Source organism: Sciurus vulgaris (genome assembly GCF_902686455.1).
Source record: "Sciurus vulgaris genome assembly, chromosome: 2".
In the NCBI taxonomy this organism is placed as follows: Eukaryota; Metazoa; Chordata; class Mammalia; order Rodentia; family Sciuridae; genus Sciurus; species Sciurus vulgaris.
Window position 1 is genome coordinate 3,416,709 of NC_136462.1, and position 22,874 is coordinate 3,439,582.

The 22,874-nt window shown below is 41.8% G+C and overlaps 1 protein-coding gene across 14 annotated transcripts in view; it reads right to left on the bottom strand.

Moving 5' to 3' along the window:
• The window catches only part of MARK3 (microtubule affinity regulating kinase 3), a 94,131-nt gene extending 75,084 nt beyond the window's left edge, over window positions 1-19,047 (bottom strand). For 8 of the 14 annotated variants that reach the window (XM_079130079.1, XM_079130078.1, XM_079130076.1 and 5 more), the window contains exon 1: window positions 18,423-19,047. In XM_079130079.1, coding sequence (XP_078986205.1) covers window positions 18,423-18,473 — 51 coding nt within the window. In that variant the 5' untranslated portion in view covers window positions 18,474-19,047. Of the gene's footprint in view, window positions 1-18,026; window positions 18,263-18,422 lie in introns of all 14 variants that reach the window. The other 6 variants (XM_079130085.1, XM_079130082.1, XM_079130083.1 and 3 more) reach the window with 3 other exon arrangements.
• Window positions 19,048-22,874: the final 3,827 nt, after the last annotated feature.

Below are 22,874 nucleotides of genomic sequence, written 5' to 3' on the forward strand. Positions count from 1 at the left end.
TCGTGGGAGTAAACAAGAATGCAGTGCACTGAAATGTTAGCATTTTTGGGATACAGGTATTCAATAAATTACATGAGACGTCCAACAATGTATTATAAAACAGCCTTGTGTTAGATGATTTGGGCAAACTGTATGAATATGAATACTCTGAGCACATTTACGGTAAGCTAAACTAAGCTATGGCATTTGATAGGTTAGGAGTATTAAGTGCACTTGTGACTTAATGGTATTTTCAGTTTAAGATGGACTTATTAGGGTGTAACCCCACCATAAATTGAAGAGAATCTGTATTCTGAATATGTGGATATCACATAAAACGGGATGGGAGTAACAGGACTGCCTTCTGGTCACCCAGAGCTTAACTTTTCTACAAGCTAGCAACAGTACCTGCACATCCGATCCTCACCCCAGCCTGTAAAGCAGCAAAAGCTAAAGCCACCATTCACCATTTATCAGATGAGATTAAGGCCACATAACAGTTTAGTGAGAAAACCAAGAGGAGTCTACAATCCCAATTTCTTTCTACCTGATGCTGCTAATAATAATTTACTCCATTTTTCTACTTCACATATTAGTTCTTAAAAACTTTGTTCATTATAATTATTATGCACCAATAAAAATAAGGGGAACAAACTTTGTTCATATTTTAAAGAGTCATAGATCATAAACATTACATAAGAAAACAAATTAAAATGTTGCTTAGGCATACCTATTTTTAAAATCTTTTAAACTATTGTTTTAATATAATCAATATGATCCCCAAATTGTTTTACCTTTGTTCATATGGGGCAGAGAACCAACCTGAATTTGAGAAGACTAAGTACCTCCTACATGAAAAGAAATCAAGTCTCCAAGTTTAAAACAACTTTATACTACATTTCAATCCTTCCTGAACTGAGCAATTAGTCTTTTCCCTAAAACAGAACATATATGCCCATATGTCCTTTCTATTCCTTAAAATAACAAGCCACCTCATTAATACAGGACAGGTTTTTCAAATGTAAAAAACCTATAAAACAAATTGTAACAAATGGATCTCTTCCAAGTATTTCATACTTCAGAGATATTTAAAAAGTTAAATTTTGGGGTTGGGATATAGCTCAGTGGTAGAATACTTCTCTAGCATGCACAAAGCCCTGGGTTCAATCCCCAGCACCATCGGAAAAAAAAAAAAAAAAAAAAGGTTAAATTTCACGTTTGAAGTTAAATTTCACTTTTGAAAGAGCCAGGCAATTATCTCATGCACTTATCAGCTACAGGATGTGTGATTTAAAAACAAACAAACAAACAAACAAAAAACCAAAAAAAAAAAAAAAACCTCTCAGCAACCTAGGATTAGAATGGAATTTACTTAATTTGATAAAAATCATAGATGAAAGAAACTTTCAGCAAATACTACACTAAATGGAGAAATGTCATAATCATTTAAGAAACAAGATAAGGCTGCCCATTATCATTACTGATGGAGCTTCTCAAATCCAAAAATTAGTCTGAAATGGAAAACTGAGAAAGTTTCAGATTTCTGAGTATTTTGGACTTAGGATGTTTGGATTAGGGATGCTTAGCTGGTAAAGTCTATGCAAATATTTCAAAATCTGAAAAACTCTGAAATGCACTTCAGATAAGGGCTACTCAATTCATAATATTACAACACAACACAACATAATATTGGAGGTCAAGGTCAATGCTTTAAGGTAAGAAAAAAACTGTAAGACATGAGAATTGGCATGGAAGAACTATGACTGTCATTTGTCCTCTTTTGATAGTTTTTCTGTAAATTTAAAATTATCTCAAAGTCAGAAGTTCAATAGAAGCAGGGTGTGGTTGTACACATCTATAATCCCAAGGACTACAGAGGCTGAGGCAGGAGAAATTGGCTAGTCTCAGCAATTTAGCAAGCCCTGTCTCAAAATAAAAAGAAAAAAGGGGTGAGGCTATAGTTCAGTGGTAAAGTGCCACTGGGTTCAATCCTCTGTACTGGGGGTTGGGGGCGCTCAATAAATAGACTACAAAGCAACAATAATTAAAAAGAAAAACTGTGAGATACTGGAACAAGATCAGAAAAACAGAACAATGCAACAGAATATAAAACTGAAAGATATGGGAACATAAGATACGATGAGGGCTTGGGTGGGTTGTGGCTCAGTGGCAGATCACTTGCCTCGCATGACTGAGGCACTGAGTTCAATCCTCAGCACAACATAAAAATAAATACAATAAAGGTCCATCAACAACTAAAAAAATTTTTTTAAAAAGATACAATGAAGGGGAAGCCATATTAAAAATAAAAGGCACCTAAGAATATGACTAAGAATTGGGAACTAACACTCAGTTTCACTTTTTTTTTTTTTTTTTTTTTGGTGCTAGGGATTGAATTCTTTGCATGTGCTGGGCAAGCACTCTGCCTCTGAGCTATATCCCCAGCCACCAGTTTCACTTTTAATAAAATAAGTGTTACAGATAAAGTAGGTGAACTAAAGTGTAAAGAAAAATAATTATCTAATCCTCAGAAGAACTATAAGGCATAATAAATGAGCCAGGTGACTATGCTAGGGACCTAATAAGTGCCAGGCATTACCAGGAGATGAAAACAGAAAAGTATTGTGCCAAGGCTTCAGAGCACTGGCAATCCAGGTGGGGCACTAACAAGGGGAATGGTAACTGAAGGTGGGGCAATCTCTGCCTTATAAGAAAATCTGAGTGAATATTAATGCTGTCCAATAAGCATATAAAGTAAATCAAACACATATAATTTTCAATTTTCTATTTGGCCACATCAAATAACATAAAAAAACAGGTCAAATATATTTTTCTCAACCCAATACATCCCCAAGTAATTCATATAAAAAGGTATTATACATAAGTTTTACATATACACACACACCACACACACATTTTTTAAAATGATACTGTCTTTGAAATCTGGTATATGTTTCATGCTTATGGAATGTCATAATTCAGACAGGCCACATTTCAAGTGCTCAGTAGCCATACGTGGCTAGCGGTTACTGTGTTGAATAAAGCAGCTCTAAGCACATGGGTTAGATGTGTTGAATAAAGCATCTAAGCACGTGGGTGAGATGGAGAAAATAAGGTATCCTAGAAGTGAAGGGAGGAAGTCTTAGAATGACAAGCAGAAGAGTTAGAATGGGAGATGAGTCATTTCAAGCCAGACACCAGTATGAGACAAGAGGGCAAGCCTTCCCTGGCACGAGTCACACACCACAAGCCAAATTTACTATCTATTTCTCATAAGCCTCTCAATGTTATTTATTATTTATAACAATTGACAGTAAAAATTCAAAGAGATGAATTGACTTAAAAATATCTAAACCACTTATGGTTAAAGATTATGGTCACACGTAGTTCTCTCTTTCCCCAACTTCATTAAAAGGAGTTTTAAAAAAATTAAGGTCTAAGTCAAAAGCCCACAAGACAAAGAGAACAGAATGGCAAAACATTCTTTTAGAAACTAGAAAGCAGAAAGAAAATGCCTTGACATATAAAAGCAAGTTGTGGAGGAAGGGGAAATGATGTTCTGCCCTTCACAACCCCCAAGGCCCAGAAGAACTGGCAGCACCTACTGCCTCTGCTAGTGGAACAGAAGGCAAGGCTGGAACAGGATGAGGTGCCACTCTTGAGTGACATCCCTGGCTCTCCTTTCCTACTCTGCAAACAAAACTGGAGGTTCCCCAGAAAGGGTAAAATGAAAGATCTAATGTACTTGGTCACAAGGCACAAGTAAGGACAAGGATACTAAAAACAGAAAAGGAAGCAGAAAGCAGAGACCTTTCCTCTTGCCCTTTTCCCTGGCTCAACTCCCTGAAAAGTGGTTAGCTAGGCATAAACCTATACTGGAATCTGACCAGTTCAGAGAGAGGACAAAATATATGGAGAACACAAGTTCCCCAGGAGAACTCCTTTCTAAGGCCTAGTTTGTAAAACCCACCAAATGCACAGAACCTTCAATCAGCCTTTTCATGTCTTAGTCTTAAATATGGGCAGAAAAATAAGACTGAAAATGGCACTGAACCTCTGAAAGCTCAAAGACTGAGCTTTGAGACAAACTTCTGAGAAAAAAGGCTATTCAGTTTAGAATTCTATAGGCAAGCACAATATCAATCAAGAGTGAAAACAGAATAAAATTGTTTTCAAGCATGCAAGGATTTTTAAAAATTATTTCCCGTAACTTTCTCAAGAAATACTCTGGTGCTTGCTTCGGCAGTACATATACTAAAATTGGAACGATACAGAGAAGATTAGCATGGCCCCTGCGCAAGGATGACACGCAAATTCGTGAAGCGTTCCATATTTTTTCCACCCTAAGATTCCATCTCACCCCAATTAGAATGGCGATTATCAAAAATACAAGCAACAGGTGTTGGCGAGGATGTGGGGAGAAAGGTACACTCATACATTGCTGGTGGGGCTGCAAATTAGTGCAACCACTCTGGAAAGCAGTGTGGAGATTCCTTAGAAAACTTGGAATGGAACCACCATTTGACCCAGCTATCCCACTCCTTGGTCTATACCCAAAGGACTTAAAATCAGCATACTACAGAGATACAGCCACATCAATGTTCATAGCTGCTCAATTCACAATAGCCAGATTGTGGAACCAACCTAGATGTCCTTCAATTGATGAGTGGATAAAGAAACGGGGGTGTATATATATATATACAATGGAATATTACTCTGCCATAAAGAACGATAAAATCATGGCATTTGCAGGCAAATGGATGAAATTGGAGACCATCATGCTAAGTGAGATAAGCCAATCTCAAAAAACTAAAGGACGAATGATCTCGCTGATAAGTGGATGATGACACATAAGGGGGAGGGCGGGAGGAGTTAGTGTTAGGGTTAGGGTTAGGGTTAGGGAGGGGGGCAAGAATGGAGGAAGAAAGGACTGTTTAGAGGGAAAAGAAGGGTGGGAGGGGTGGGGGGGAGGGAAACATAATAGAATGAATCAAACAACATTACCATATGTAAATTTATGATTATACAAATGGTATGCCTTTAACCCATGTACAAACAGACAAACAACATGTATCCCATTTGTTTACAATTAAAAAAAAAAAAATACTCTGGAGGAGCTGGGTGCAGTGATGCACACCTATAATCCCAGCATCTTGGGAGGCTGAGGCAGGAGGATCGCAAGTTCGAGACCAACCTCAGCAATTTAGCAGGGACCAAAGCAACTTAGCAAGACCTGCCTCAAAATACAAATAAAAAAGACTAGGGATGTGACTCAATGGTAAAGCACCTCTGGATTCAATTTCCAGAACAACAACAACAAAAAATCAATCTCTGGAGGAACTGCTCCATTGAGACCTGACAATGAACCAAAAAAAGAGGAAGACAAGAGGTCAAGGAAACAGGATCTAATAGGAAAGGCAAAGGGAGTCCTGAAGAAAAAAAAAAAGGGGGTGAGGGGAGATTCTGGGATGACCACTACCTAGCAAGCACAAATGAGAATGTCTGATGCCTCTAATACAGAGGAGGTGCATAAAGGTACAAGTCACAAAAATCTAAGCAAATCATTAACTCCAGGAAGGAGAGAAAGTGAAAAGAGGTCATCACCGCCCACTATACACCTTGGATGTGAACAGCTCCACAGACCTCCAGTATGTGCAGACTGGATAGTGACCTAACCACAACAGTGACACATTTATAGGCGGAGGCTAAAGACAGATGGATGGAAGCAAGGGAAAGGGACAGTGGGTTAACTGGCAAACCTCATCTTCTTTAGTAGGAAGTCAACAGAAAATGTCTGAAATGGTGGATGGCAGGGGAGGGAACCAAGTAGCAGTAGCAGTATATTGAGTTGTTTAGAATCACAGACATATATGTTGAAATAAACAACTGAAAGAATAAAAGAGACTTACAGTCATTCTCTTTCAACTAAGTCTGTCTGCATTATATAAATTCTCAATCACCCTGGATAGAGTCCCTCTTGCACTTTTGCACACTTGTGGTCCTCATTCATAAAGCTGAGGGTGTACAAACTGGTGAAAGGATGCACCCATATTCAGAAAGATTATTATAATGGATAATATTATGAACATGCATATATTATTACCCATATATATGAATTCATGAAAAAGTAAACTGTAAACTGGTTAAAAACAAAAACCACTAAAAGATAGGTAAAGTTAGAAAAGAAAAGGCAAGGGCTGGGGCTGTAGCTCAGTGTAGAGCACTTGCCTGGCAGGTGTGAGGGGCACTGGGTTCAATCCTCAGCACCACATAAAAATAAATAAATAAAATAAAGGTATTACATCCATCTATAACATAAAAGGGAGGGGCAATTAATAGTCCTAAAGATATTGAGACAAAAGGAGGAAAAGAGGATTAGAAAGGTATCAATATGAACTAAAAAAGACTGTCAAATGAAATGCCAAAATATTGGTTACTGGTGATGAAAATATTTTTCTGAATACTAAATATAATAATTTTCTCATGACCCTTAACTTTCAACAAATTTAACCTTCCTTTTAATGAAAATTAACCAACTAGAAAGGCACAAATCTTTAAAAGCTGTTAAAAGTCTCATTTAATACCAACTGTTGGGAAGTTTTCTAAGTAATTTGAAAACCAATAAAATTCAGTTCATCAATCATTTGAATTGGTCATTCAGCATACTGGTTTTGAATGAACTGACTTTTTGGCAAATCAACTTTCCAAAAATTGACCTAGATGAAGGCTTTAGTGCAGTGACTCTCAACCAGAAACAGGATGATTTTGTTCCCACAGGGGACATCTGATATTATATGGAGACATTTTTGGTGGTTATAACTAAGGGGATGCAGCCAGGTACAGTGGCACATGCCTGTAATCCCAGCAATTCTGGAGGAGGCAGGAGGATTCCAAGTTTGAGGTCAGCCTCAGAAACTCAGTAAGACCCTCAGCAACTTAGTGAAACCCTATACCAAAAAAATAAAAACGACTGAGGACGAAGCTCAGTGAACCCCCTGGGTTCAAACCCTAGTACTAGAGAAAAACAAAAACAAAAAAAATGACTGAGGGGATGTTACTGGCATCTGGATGGTAGAGGTCAGGGATGCTATTAACATCTTACAATGCACATGACAGACATACACGACCAAGAACTGTTTGTCTCAAATGCCAAGGTTGAGGTAACCTGCTGAAGGGAAATGAAACTGATTATCCCCACCTCCCCAAGCCTGAAACTCCTATAGGTTTTTGGGTTTTTTTCCCTGTTGATGAAACATGATCTATCTTGTGGTGTAAATGAGAAACTTAAGGGGGTCATTCCTCCCTTACCCTCTCCCCTCACTTCTAAATATTACACTTGTGGTTTTATCCCTTGATCCCTCCAATATGTTACTTCTCCATTTCTACCACCACTGGGCTCATCTTTGGGAGTAGTCCATAATTCAGGCCCCGCCTCCCCTGTGGTCTCTTCAATCTACTTTCCACACTGCGTAGGCTCTCCCTACCTACATGTTAAAGCCACTTTCATCTTTCTCAATTCTCATTTCACGTGCCAATAACACTAGGAAGAAAGAAAAAAAGGCTTTATAGTTCCTTGACCTTGTGATTGATGGCAATTCCTTATCTTTATTTTTTTCACTTGGCATTTCTTTTGCTTAGTTAAATTCCTAGCAGCACAGCACACATCTATAATTCCAGCTACAAGGGAGGTCAAGGCAGGAAGATCACAAGTTTGAGGGAAACGTGGGAAATTTAGCAAGACCTGTCTCAAAAAAAAAACCTAAAAATTGCTGAGGATGTAGCTCAGTGGTAAGTGCTCCTGAGTTCAACCTCCTAGTATACCCTGTTAAACAAACAAATAAAACTTCACTATGAGCTCCTTGCAGGCAGGTCTGTCTCACCTCTGTATTCTCAGTACACAGGCACTGGCATGCAGCAGGTGAGAACACTGGAAGAATATGTGGCCACGCAGACTTGCTTGCTGGAGTATGAAGTGTATGTAAGTGAGTAGTTAGACATAAGTAGAAAAAGTACATCTACTGATTTAGTTTATTTCTAAATCAAAAGGCTATGAATTACTCAGATTTTGCATTATTCAGTTTTAACACTAGAATACATTACAAAAGCTATCCTATGAGGGAATAACATTTATAGAATACCTACCATAGAGAGTGGACAGGACCAAAGCACTCTGATATTTTCTTTTCCTCTTTTTTGGGATGGGGGTCTCACTACGTTGCCTAGGCTGGTCTCAAACTACCAGGCTCAAGTGATCCTCCCACCTCCGCCTATTGAATAGCTACGACTATGGGCCTGGGCCACCATGCCTGGCTTATGTGTTATTTTCTTTAATCACAATAATGCTCAGGGGTAGATGATACCTTTTTTTTTTTTTTTTTTTTTTTTAAATACAAAAGATGAGGCAGGGCTGGGGATGTGGCTCAGCGGTAGAGCAATTGTCTAGCATGCAAGGGATCTTAGGTTGAATCCCCAAGAACTGCAGAAATGAATAAATAAATAATAGAAGGCATAAATTAAATCTGTTTCAAAACCAGGCCTGCAACTCCAAATCCCAACTTCTCCCTTTCTGTGTTGCTGCTCCTTCTTTTTTGCTCCATCTCTTGTCCACTCTACTTCACAAGTGTCTTCAGATTTTCCCTCAACCAGTCTCAGGCTCTCATCTCTAGCCCAGACTCTTTCCATCATGAGGCTCCTTAAGAAAGCAGCCCAAGGTTTCAAGAAAAGAGAAAAAGGCCATATCTCACTGGAGTGAACTGCGGAAGGCACACAGGTAAGACAACCCAGAAGCAGACCACTGATGCCAGTGGTGACCAACATTTATGTATCACTGCGTATGGTACTGCTTTGAGTGTTTGCTCATTTGTTTCAATCACTCAGTTCAACCGATATTTACTGATCACACACAGTAAATGAATGTAAGTTCTAGGTATTTGGAATAGTATCAGTAAACAAAACAGTCATGCTTTTATGGAGCGTTTGATATGCCGGGGAAAAGGACACAGCACAATAAACAAAAGAAAAATGTAAATCATGTGATATGGCAGAAGGTAATAATGCAATGGAGAAGAAAACCTACATCAGAGTTGGGAAGCTGAGAGGGCGATGGGTATTCAGAGAAAGCCTTCCCAAGATGACAACTGAGGAGGTAAAAGCATCACCCATGTGGACATCTGAAGAAAGGTATTCCAGGCAATCAGCAGATCCAGAGGCTGGAGTGACCATGGTGTGTTCAAAGAACAGCAAGGGGCTCCCCAATGCAGTGAGCAAGAAAGAGAGGTATGAGATGTGGACAAAACGGTAAAGGAGACCAAGTCATGAAAGACCTCATTCTAGGGCTACTATTACAAATTGTTTCACAGGCGGAGTAACTGAGTCACAAAGAAGTTAATAACTTGCCTAAGGCCACACAATAAAATAGTAGGTCAGATATAAGCACTATTAATATGACACCAAAGTCTGTGACACACCTCCCACAAAGTCCATGTCCCTTCCCCTTGAATCTGAGTAGGAGTGCTTCTGTCAAGATAGAATGGCAGAAGCAACACTGTGACTTAAAGTTATTTGAGAAAGGCATCTGGGCACCACCATATGCCTGTAATCCCACTAACTAAGATAAGAGAATCACAAGTTCTATGCCAGCCTTTGCAACTCAGGGAGGCCCTCAGCAACCCTTTGAGACCCTGTCTCAAAATAATCAGGGTTGAAGGATGGAGCTCAACAGTAAAGCACCCCTGGTTTAAATCCCCAGTACTTAAAAAAACCCCAAAAAACAAAAACAGAAGATAATGATGAAGAAGAAGAAAAGGAGGCAGCTTCTGCCTTGTTTGCTGAACACTGAGCCTGCACAGAAGCAGCCCAACAGCATAGGAGAAGTATGGACACACAGAGGCCTCCTGTGCAGCTTGCTCTGGCAAAAGTCCCAGCTGAGCCAGTATTCTAACCACATCTGCCAAGGTGCCAGATAAGTGAGCCATGAAAAGTCTAGAATGTGTTCAATCCTGCTAGTCTTTCAAGATCCCTGCAACTGAGGCCTTTTACACAATCTGTGAGCATAATAAAATGGTTGTTTTATACTACCCAGTTGTGGGGTGGTTTGTTCCACAGCAATAGGTAAAACTATGTGAGTAGTAAGAAACAAATGTTAAGAACCTGAACTAAGTTAATAAAAATGGGGAAAAAATTGGAATACATTACCGTGCTATATGCAAGTTTTTCACTGAACATCTTCAACGTCTTTTGATGATTTAACAGAAGAAAAAATAAACTCCTAAATCTACTAGACTAGCAAACCTAATAAATGCCTGCGGGTACCACTGGCAGGCTTCTGATAGGTAAAGGTTAAGCAAGGGAAGAGGAAACAAGGAAAGAGTTGGAGATATAATATGAAAAGAATGTTATCAAAAATAGCCTCAAATGTCTTTCATAACAAAAGATGCTTGCCCAGTTTAAAATTATCCTTCTGGGTAAGTCTAAGAGCAGAAAACAAATGAGGATTGGTCCTAGGTCTACTCATTTCCAGGATTCTGATTCTAGAATTTGCTTATGCAGTCAATGCTGTCATAAAGGTACTGGCTGGAGCTGGGGTTGGAGCTCAGTGGTGGAGTACTTTCCTTGAATGTGTGAGGCACTGGGTTTGATCCTCAGCACCATATTAAAAAAAAAAATTAAATAAAGGTATTAAAAAATAAAGATACTGACTGCATAAAGGATGGTTAAACATAATGCTTGGATCAGAACTTCTGGGTTCAGCTTATGCAAAGTTCATATCAAGTTCTTCACCTCAGATTTTCATGTCAAATGTCCATAACACAAACCCCACAATATTTAGACTCCATTCAAAAGCAAATGCCTAACTATTAACAAGAAATGCAGATAAAAACATCTCCTGCTTTGTTTGAGCTTCAACTTTGAACACCAACATCCCACATAACCCACAGGAACAACACCTTAACTATCTACATAAGATTATATAAGACTAACCACTGCTGAGAAGTTTAGGTGGTTAGAAGGCAGTGCTAAAGAACCCTAGGTTGAAGAAATAACTGGATTCTCTTGCTGTTGCTCTAAAGAAATACCTGAAATAATTATAAAAGGTTTATCTGGCTCACAGTCCTGAGGTTCCAGTCTAAGACTGGACAGACATTGCTTTGGGCCTCTGGTGGGGGTGTGGGATGGCAACAGCAGAGCAAACAAATCACTTCACAGCCCCAGGAAGCAAGAACAAATGAAGAAGCGGGCAGAGTTCCATAATCACCTTAGAGGGATGCCCTGATGACCTAAATAAGGATCTCCCAATAGTGCTACCTAGTGACCAAGCCTTTAATACCTGGGCTTTGGGGGACCATTCAACACCCAAATGATAGCAGATTCCAAAAGAGAGGAGTCTTTTCTTTTTTCATGGGAAATATCCTCCCATGCCAATATCCACTCTTCCCGTTACTTCACACAAGAGGGTGCATATGGGCCAGTAGATCAAGTCCGTGCATATTCTTTAACCTCTTGACATTAAAGTTTTTTAGCTAAGAAATTTATTTTCTGCTTCAAGTTTAACTTGAATTTGTAAAATGGATGGACGAAAAGTCATGTCTGCCTTAGTCTTCCCCATGGTGATGGGAAAGGGTTGCATCCCCTGACTCTTATCCTGCCTGGGGACAAAACCCAGGTATAAAATTTGGCTGTATCTTAGAATGATAAATTCTGACCAATCCTCTTTGAAATAAAGCTAATAGGCACTACTAGTTTATAGGAGACTCCATATGTCTATAAGTAGTTACAATGTAAACCATGTGCTACTATAAGTCCCCTGTAAATAACTACAATGTACAATATGAACTACATAAATAATTAAAAGGACCAACAGTTTACTTAATATAAATTTCAATATTCACCTGATTTAAAAAAAAATTTTTTTGGTAGCTGTAGATGGACAGAATGCCTTTATTTTATTTGCTTATTTTTACATGGTGCTAAGGATCGAACCCAGTGCCTGACACATGTTAGGTAAGTGTTCTGCCACTGAGCTATAGCCCCAGCACAATACCCACCTAATTTACATAAAGATGAAAATAACCCTCAAACTAAAATTGATAATTCCCTGAATTCTCTGATCCAATATAAAATATGAATTCTTCTAAGGTCAACTTTCTTTTTAAAGGCCCAAATAGCTTGATTCAATAAACAGTGTGCTTAGAAATTAAAAAAGCATATTAAATTGAAACCATTATTACATGTTCTAAATGAGATATTATATACTTTAGTACTGTTGCTGTGTACATAGTAAGTGATTAACAGCTATTTTCTATAACTACACTCACCCATAGCCCAAGAAATAAAAGCAAGAATCAATAAATGGGATAGATTCAAACTAAAAAGTTTTTTCTCAGCACAGGAAACAATCAACAATGAGAAAAGAGAGCCTACAGAGTGGGAGAAAATCTTCTCCACACACACTTCAGACAGAGCACTCATCTCCAAAGTTTATAAAGAACTTGAAAAACTTCACACCAAATATACAAAGAACCCAGTCAATAAATGGGCTAAGGAAATGGGCAGACATTTCACAGAAGATACACAGGTGATCAACAAATTTATGGAAGAGTTCTCATCATCCTTGGTAATTAGAGAAATGCAAATTAAAACCACCCTAAGATTTCATCTAACTCCAATTAGAATGGCTATTATCAATAACACAAGCAATAATAAATGTTGGGGTGGATGTGGGGAAAAAGGCACACTCATACATTGCTGGTGGAGTTGCAAATTGGTGCAGTCACTCTGGAAAGCAGTATGGAGATTCCTCAGAAAGCTTGGAATGGAACCACCATTTGACCCAGCTATCCCACTCCTCAGTTTATACCCAAAGGACTTAAAATCAGCATACTACAGTGATGCAGCCACATCAATGTTCACAGCAGCTCAATTCACAATTGCTAGATTGTGGAACCAACCTAGATGCCCTTCAATTGACAAATAGATAAAGAAACTGTGGTATATATACACAACGGAATATTATTCAGCCATAAAGAAGAATAAAATTATGGCATTTGCTGGTAAATGGATGAAGTTGGAAAATATCATGCTAAAGTAAAATAGGCCAAGCCCCAAAAATCAAAGGCCGAATGTTTTCTCTGATAAGTGGATGACAATACATAACGATGGGGGGTGGCGGGGGGAAGAGAAGAATGAGGGAACTTTGGATGGTGTAGCAGAAAAAGGGGTTGGAGGGGGTGGGAATGGAAAAACAGTAGAATGAAACAGACAGTATTACCCTATATATATATGTATGATTACAAGAATGGCATGAATGTACACTGTGTACAACCACAGAAATGAAAAGTTGTACCCATTTGTGTACAATGAATTAAAATGTGTCTGTAAAAATAAAAAATATTGTAATTTAAAAAAAAAATGGAACCTGAAAATGCCATTAAGTTTACCTGGATTTTCATTAATCCAACCTGAAATTTCCATTAAGTTTACTGAAAAATCTCTCTTGTAGAGCTATAGTACAGTTGGGTGCAGTAGTTCATGACTGCAATCCCAGCAGCTTATGAGGCAGAGGCAGGAGGATCACAAGTTGAAGGCCAGTCTCAGCAACTCGGCAAGGCCTTAAGCGACTTAGTGAGATACTGTCTCAAAATAAAATAAAAAGCGCTGGGGATGTGGTAGAGCACCCTGGGTTTAATCCCCAAAACTGCAAGGGTGCATACACATGATCTAGTTAGCAAGCCTTCAATGAATACTAAGGTAGTGATTTTTCCCCCCTTTGTGGGTGTGTTGGGGGGTCAAACCCAGGACGTCATGCATGCAAGGAGGCACTCTACCACTGAGCTATATTCCCAGCCCAGCAGTGATTCTTAAATGTAGTCCCTGGACCTGCAGCATCAGGGAATTTGTTATAAATGCAGTCTAGAGTACCAACTGTAGGGTCTATGGTCTGGGGGTGAGGCCCAGACATTGACACTTTAACAACCCTCTAAGTGATTCAAATGTTTGCTCAAGTTACAAACTAGTTTCACAGAGCACTATGTGATTTGTTCTGCAGGGACTAGCAAGGCCAAAAGGGCAGGTATAATCTGGTTCCCAGGTAAACAGGATATCCTATGTAGCACCTAGCCCAGTGTCATACACATAGTAGGCGCTCTAATTTGCTCAACACACCCAAGTAACAGTTGGCTATACAACAGCATCAGTTTATCTATTCCACAGAAGAATTTTTGATGACTTTTTGCATTAACTTATAATAAGGACATGATGCATACATATCCAGAGTTGTTAAAGAAATAACTAGAAAAGCTCTAGGGCCTCTGGTCCTTTAGCAAATAACCCAGGCATACAAAGTGTTATATGCTTTGAAATTTAAGTGAATAATGCATTTCTAATTTTGCAAAATGTAGAACATAAACTAAAACACAAACTTCCCTGTTGCCTTTTAAAAGCACTCTATTTCTAATAGTAAAAAATGGATTCAAGATGGATTCTAATTTGAACAGTTTAAAAATCAAAACTGAGAAACTTTAATAATGACTTTATATATGTGATAAAAGTACTAGTTATATTTTTAACAATAAAAGTTTGAGAGATGAAATGATATAATGTACTAAATTTGCTTCTTGGAAGAGGAAATAAATAAGACTGGCCATTGAACTGCTGAATACATAGAGCTCACTACATACCAATACAAGGGTTTCTTAACCTTGGCACTAGTGACCTTGTGGGCCAGATCACTCTTAGAAGGGTGAGGTGGGGGTGCTTTTCATGTATTCTAAAATGTTCAGCAGAATTCCTGGTCAGTAGCAACCTCCCCTTCAGCTATGACAACCAAAAATGTCTCTAGACATGTCAAATGTAGCCACTGGAGGGCAAAACTGACCCCAGTTGAGGATTATTATTAAATACCATTGTCTCTACTTATTTAAAATTTTCCAAAAGAAGACTTTAAAAAAAAAGTTTTACTTTAAATTCTGGTAATTGATACAACTACATCCCCCTTTTTAATAATTTGCATACAAGCTCTTGAGAAACAGCCTAGTACAGCAAAAAATCAAGACACTGAGTCAGAGATCTAAAGCCTAGGGGAGGATTTCCTTTTAAACAGTCCAAAGTTTCAAGCAGCTCTTGTCACATCTCTGAGCTTCACAACCTCTCTGGGTCAGATTATTTGACTAGTTCTCTTAGCTATAAAATGTGATGACCATGAATTTTTATATACCCACCACCTGAAAGTGGATATTAAAAATCAAATAAAACAATTGTATACAAGGATGAAAATATTCTTGTCGCAAATTACCTATTTGTTAAATTCCTTCTTTTTCTTCTTCTTTTTTTTTTTTTTTTTTTTTTCTTTTTTACCATACTAGGGAATGAACTCAGGGACTCTGGTGTGGTAGGCAAGCGTTCTACCACTGAACCACACCCTCACCCCTATTTTTTAATCTTGATCTAATAAGCAACATTATTATCATAAACATATACAATCATTTAAAATTTAAATGAAATTCCCAGGATAAGTAAAAGGGAATGTCTTTCCACAAAATAAAAAAATTATAATAATCACAATAGCTACAATGTTCATCAACTGGTGAAAGGATAAAAAACAAATGTGGTAAATCCAAACAATCAAATGCTACTTAGCAATAAAAAGGAATGAACCAGCTGGGTTAGATGGCCCACACCTGCAATCTTAGTAATTCAAGAGAGGCTGAACAGGAGGATGGCAAGTAGGTCAGTCTCGGAAACTGGGTAAAACCCTGCTTCAAAATTACAAAAAAAAAAAAAAAAAAAAAAGGGGGGGGGGTCTGGGGATGTGGTTCAGTAGTAGAGCACTCCTGGGTTCAATTTCTGGCACAGCAAAAACAAAAACAAAAAGTATTATACTAAGTGAAAGAACTCAGATACAAAAGATTATACACTACACAACTCCATTTACAAACATTCCAGAAAAGGTTAAACTACAGAGACAGAAAACAAATCGGTGGTTGCCAGGGGCGGAGGAAGATAGAGGGAATTGACTGTAAAGGGCCACAAGGGACCTTTCTGGGTGACGGAAAGGTTCTATATCTTGTTTGTGGTGGTGATTACGTGATTATACATTTGTTCAACTCATCAAAGCATGCACTTAAAAGTGTGGACGTCATATCTCGACAAACCAGACTTTAACAAAAGAACTTCTCAACAGACTGAGAGCTCCCATTCATTCTTGTACACTCACCACTCAACTGGCAGGAAGGGTAACACTAGTTGTCCAGTAATGACACTTAAATACTATGGGCTATGCAGAATGTGAACCTGAGGTGTAACACTGACACACGCACTACAGCTACCTCCAGAACATGCCAACACAAGAATTAAAAATGGAACGGGGCACCAGACATGGTGGCACATGCCTGTAATCCCAGAGAATCCAGGAGGTTGAGGTAGGAGGTTCACAAGTTAAAGACCAGCCTAGTAAGACCCAGTCTCAACATAAAAAGAGCAGAGGATATAGTTCAGTGATAGAGTACCCCTGGGTTGAATTCCCGGTACAAAAAAAAAAACAGCAGCAGCTTAGATGGCTGAGGCAGTAGGATTGCAAGTTCAAAGTCAGCTTCAGCAATTTAGGCCCTAAGCAACTGAGCAAGACCCTGTCTCTAGATAAGATAAAATATTTTTAAAAAATGGGGAGGTGGGGCAGCAGTGCTGGGGATATCTCAGTGGTTAAGCAACTTGGGTTCAATCCCCAGTTTAAAAAAAAAAAAAAAAAAAAACCAAACTAGGCAAGGTAAATGAATGCAAAGATGTGCTATGAACCTCTTGATTTTAACAGTATCAATGCTTCAATTTTAAATACTTTACATGAGATTAAAGAAAGGCACACACCACACCCTAGGTTATTTTTAAAGAACAAAGGTAGTAATTCTAACAACTTGTACAAGAATTACCAAATAATTGAACAAAATAACCAAAGAACAGGTAAAGAATGAACAAGTCTGTCAATAATAATCACAAATACCACCTAACCATGTATGCGTGACTGAAAATAGCACATTTCTTCTCTTAATGTCCCTCACTGAAATGTATACTGAAAGAAGACCTAACTGAAAATCTTTATCAGAAATCTGCTTTGATGCTGGCTTCAAGTATGGAACTCCTGCTCTGGCTCAATGTAAGGTTTCGACTCTGAGTGAAGATCAAAAATCAAAGCAAACCAAAACACCTTTTTGTTTGTTCCATACATCAGGATAGTCAAAGAACAGGGAAATGCTCAGGTCAGAAGTGGGTTTCTTCTATAAGACCATAAATAAAAGCCACATGAAGCCAGGTGTGCCAGATCCCTTGAGTGCAGGAGTGTTCGAATAGACTGGACTACACAGCAGGAACTCCATCAGAAAAAAAGAAAAAGGTCATAGACCTAGTCTATTACTTTTAATGTGATTTTCTAATCCATCTTGAGTAGGAACACAAACCACTGTACTACTTCGCAGGTAAAAAGCATTAAATACTACACATTAATGCACTGAGGGAATGCTTTAGACTACAGTTTACATAAACATACTAAATTACCCAATAGCTATCCAGCAACCAAGTGGTATTTTGAAGATTAAAATGAAGGCATTTGATGCCACCCCACCACAATATCTCAGTGCCCTACTGAAAGCATGAAATCACTCTGAGCGAGGAAGGTTTTCCTAAGAGATGGCATTTTTGTGCCAACAGCTACCCCATAATACTTACAATGAAAGGCCAGTGAAGTTTCGTTACGAGTTATTTGCTACATGTTTTGCTGAAGATAACCAACACTTCTGAACCCAATGTTAGAGAACAGGTCGGAAAACACTGGGGCAGAGCAAACATTTCTTCAATGGAATTTCTACTACAAGCTGTCATTCCTGAACAATGCTCTTCTGGCAGCTTTTAAAGGTCCACAAGAACAGAATCAAAGGGTCCTTTTACAGACGCACGGGACGTGAGCGCTGGAAGGGACCTGAGAGTTCTTCTAAGCAAACTTTCTAGGGTGGAGGGCTGTGCCTCCGCCGGGCAGCAGGCGCAGACGGAGCTTCACCACACACCTGCCTCCGGAACGCTGAGCCAACTCCTCCCCACCGCACCGGCCGGGACGCGAAGCTACTCCGCTCTCCCCGGACAACTCTTAGGAGCAGAGCCGCGGACCAACGAAGGGGGTCACAAGGATCCCTCGTGGGCACCTGGTTTCCACGACTGTCATTAAACTTAGTTCCAGACCATTTTAAAGAACGAGGCGGAAAGACCCGTCCACAATCCATCGTCCGGATGGATTCCCACCAACCTGCACGGAGGACACGAGCTTTTAGCCTGCGTTCAAACGCGCGCGGCCGCCGCGGCCACCCCACACAGCGGGGCGACCCGCCGGGCGGCCGCGCCGCTCCAGAGCGCAGGACGCCCGCGACCCGCCCGCCGCGTCCGCACCGGCAGCGCGGGCCACTCACGTTTTCAGTGTCTCGTTCATTCACGGTTGGCAAAGGGGTCCTAGTGGACATCTTACTGCGCTTCGACTCTGCACCACGCGAGGGCGAAAACAAAACCGCCCAGCCCCGGGCGGCCGGCGAGCAGCGGCCGCGAGTCGCCGGCCCCGCGGCCTCGGTCTAGATCCCCGGCCTGGCCCGGGCCGTGCCCCCGCGGGCCCCGGGGCTCATTCTCCCCCGGCCCCGGCGGCCGCGGCCAGGAGCCCGGCGGGGCGCGGTGGGCAGCCGGCCGGCGTCCCCGCGCCTCAGGGCGTCCCGCGGGCCCCGGCCGGCTCGCCTCTTCCGCCGCTCCCGCCCGTCGCGCCGCGGATCTCAGCGCCGGGGCCTCCAAACAGCGCCGCCGGCAGCGCCGGGAGAGGAGGAGCAGGAGGATGTGGAAAAGGTTGAGCGCAAGACAGGCCGCCGCGAGCTGCGGGCGCCGACCATTGGAGGGGGCCGCGGGGGAGACGCCTGCGCCCGGCTGCTTTCCCTTCTCCCGCCGCTTTCCACCTCGCCTCCGCCCTGCCGGCAGTCACCGTCGCCGCCGCCGCTCCCCAGCACCGCCGAGCCTCACGGACCCAAGATGGCCGCCCCTCGGCTTCCTCCGCTGCCTCCGGATGCCGGAAGTGACGACATCGGCGCCTCCGGAGTTCGCCAATCAGCGGGGCCCGAGACCGCCGCCCCGTTGCTGTTGCTAGGGGCGACTCGGTCCTGTCGGGCTGGAGGGGGCGGGGCCGAAGGCTGGGCAGGGCTGACCGGTCTCCTCCCGCTCCCGCGGGTGGCGGGTTCCCACAGTCCGGGAGCGCCGGCATCCCAGACTGAGCCGGGAAAGGGCACTGGGCGGCTTCCTGAGTCCAGCTGCTGGGGTGGCATTTACAGATTACAGATCCGGGTTGACTGGATTACAAAGGGAGCGCCTACTGTGTGCAAAAGTTGCGGTCGCACCCGCGGACCCAGCTGCACAGGATGGAGCCACAGCAGCAATTGTAGGACCAGGGGTGCGGGAAGGAGGTGGGCTCCTGCATCATTAACTGTGATCCAGGCGTTAAGCATTCAACCAACGAACTTTCTTGCCTCTGGCTCTGGACACCAGGGACTGAGTTGGTCTTTCAAGGGCACCGGGCACATCTTTCCTCCAGCAACTGTCAGGAGGGACATAGACCGGACCCAGCTAAATGTCATTCAGAGGGAAGAGTGTAATGACAGGGTGGCACACAGGGGATGGGGAATGGGCCAGTTCCTAAATGTCTGTAGAGGGTTTTTAACCAGGTTCTTATAGCCAGTGTGCAGCTAGCTGTTGGAGGGCCTGAAGCAGCCCCGGGTGCTAGCCAGGGTCCAAGTTCAGAGGACACCTTCAGCTGGAACCTTGGAGATGGTGCATCGCCTTTAATTCTTCCTCACCTTGTCACCTCTTCCTGTCCTCGCTGGATGGAATCCATTGGTACAGGGTTCCCAAAGGGAGGGCAGTGTGGGCTGGGGTAACATGAACTGTTACTGAGCGGGTATTTTGTGGGCACATTACATGTATTACTCATTGAAGCCTAAGGGTGACCGTATAAGATGGGCGGACACTTGGTGTATTCTGAAGTCTAGACAAGTTAGTGATTTGGCCAAAGCACCCGGTAGGTTAGAAACAGAATTGGGATTTGAATGCCAGTTCCTGCAGCCTTGATAATAGGTAAATATATCTTGTTTGCCTTTTCTTCTCTTCCTTCTTTTCTTTTTCTTTTGTTCCTCAGCATCCCAACATTTCGCTCTGCTTGGGACGTTTCCTGCCCTGTGAAACGTGTATCTTTAAACACCAGAAGCTCCCAGAGAGGCCAGATGCTCCCAATGCAGAAATAAAACTGAGGGTGGAAGTGTGGTCAGATATCCCGCTGCTTGCTCACAGAGGAGTGCTGAATGGGTCCACAGTGGCCCTATTTAAACTGTTACTTTCTTTCTCCCTCTTTAACCAAGCAGAGATAGTGGAATTCCTTTGAGTTACATTTGTGCTCCTCTCAGCAGTTCAACTGAAGTGTAGGTTATGGTAACTGGAATTGAGCAAACGTGCTGTGGGAGACTGGGCAGGGGCATGCAGCCCACCTCCACCAAGGGAAGCTTCCAGAGGAAAGCATGTTTATGCTGAGTCCACGTGAGTAGACAGCTAGGTGAGGGAGGGTGGCAAGGGCAATGCAAGAAGAAATCTGGCTGCACAGGGCACAGAGGTGACAAAGAACAGGGTGGATTTGGGCAAATGTCAAGGGTGAGGGAGGCAGAAGCCAGGCAGGTTTGGACATAGCATGGCACCCATTCTGCACCTGACCCTATTAAGTTGGGAAAACACCCCCAAAAGAGTTCAGAACTGAAGAAGCACATTGAACTTTTAATTGCACTTACATCAAATGACATCATGGCCCCATAGAGAGCTGGCAATGGGAGGTAAGGCATGCTGTGTGGGCTGTGCAGAAAAGGAAGAAGGAAGAGGAGGGAGGAGGAGGAAAGCATTGTTTTGCCCAAAGGACTTCAGGTGGTCCTGAATCGTGTGCACCTATGATGTGGATGGAAGAGGAGGGTAAAATCTGGAAGTGCCCTTTAGTTGCCTTCTTCCATTCCCTTTTCATATTCCTGTGTTCTACTTTCATGGTAAAATAATTTCTACCTGGAGCGCATTAAACTGAAAAGACGTAACTAAATATACCAAGTTGTGTATGTGCACAGACCTTACAGATGCTCCTTGACTTACAATGGAGCTAAATTCCTTTTAACAAACCCATGGTAAGTAAAATATGTATTCAATAAGCCAGGCATTAGGGCTGTTGGTGTAGCTCAGTGGTAAAGTGCTTGTCCAGCATGCGGGAGGCCCTGAGTTCCATTCCTAGTACTGTGAAAAGATAAATAATAAGCCAAATGTAGTGGTGCATGCCTGTAATCCCAACAACTTGGGAGCCTGAAGCAGGAGGATTGCAGGTTCAAGGCCAGCCTCAGAACTTAGAGACCAAGTCTAAATACATAGGTAAGTAAACCAATGGGACTGGTGCTGGATCTCAGTGGTAGAGCCCTCCCCCCCACGTTCAATCCTCAGTGCAAAAACATACACTCCATACACCTAGCCTTCTGAACATCAAAACTTAGTATCTATCGCCTACCTTAAACATGTTCAGAACACTCACATTAGTCTACAGTTGAGTAAAACCAGCTAACACAAAGCCTTTTTTATAACAAAGTGTTGACCATCTCATGTAATGCACTGTACAGCATTGATGGTTTCCCCTTGACTGACTGGAAGTGTGGCTCCCTGCAGCTACCCAGCATCACAAGGAAGAGTTTCACACTGCATGCAGCTGACCCAGAAAAAGATCAAAATTCAAAATTTGAAGTATAGCTTCTACTGAATGTGTATTGCTTTTTCACCACTGTAAAGTCAAACCATCATAATCCAGGGACTGTCTGTACTGACTTTCATGACTGGACATAATCTAGTTCTACCCTGTCCCTGTAGGACAGAGAGGAACTAATTCTCAGAGAGGAGAGTGCTACCTCACAGCCATTAGCATGGCAACTATGAAAACATGGCAAAAGAACAAGCCTGGGGCAACAGTGTGGAGGGGTTGGAACCTTAGTGCACGGTCAGTGGGAACATGAGCTGGAGCAGGTGCTACAGAAAGCAGAACGGTGGCTCCTCAAAAAAATAAAAAATAGCAACAGGTATGTGGCTCACACCAGTAACCCCAGGCACTGAAGGCCGAGGTAGGAAGATTGCAAGTTCAAGGGCAGCCTGAGCAACTTAAGAAGACCCTATCTCAAAAACTGAAAAAGGGCTGGGCCTAGGGCTCCATGCTTAGGTACCCCTGGGTTCAATCTCCAGGACTAAAATAATTTGAAATAGTATTAAAAATAGAATTACTATATGACCCAGCAATTCACTTCTGGGTAGATACTCAAAAACATTGAAAACAGAATCTTGGCAGCCAGATGTGAAGGCAACCCCTACTCAGAAAGCTGAGGCAGGAGGGTCACTTGATCCAAGGAGTGTGAGCCAGCCCGGGCAGCACAGAGGCGTTCTCAAGATTGCCCTTCTCCTCCTCCTAGTTCCTTCCTTTGTCCCCTCTTTCCTTCCACAATGTTCATTGAGCAACGACTTCATGTCAAGCAGTGCGTGAAGCACTGGGGATGTAGCTGTGGATAGAGAAGGTGCTCCTTTCACTCACAGGACACACATGAAAGAATTCATGAATGGTGTAACTTCAGGACGAAAGAACTGTAAAAAATACAATGTTAACTGGGACAGAGTGATAGAGACGAAGCACTCATTTTAATTTAAATTTCATTTTTTCTTTTGGAAATAGATGCACATCATACAAAATAAGGTGCAAAGGGATATACAGTTTTTAAAATGCTCCCGTCCCCCTTCAGCAAATGTTTTGTCTTTCAAAAACATTAAAAGGGTGAAAATAC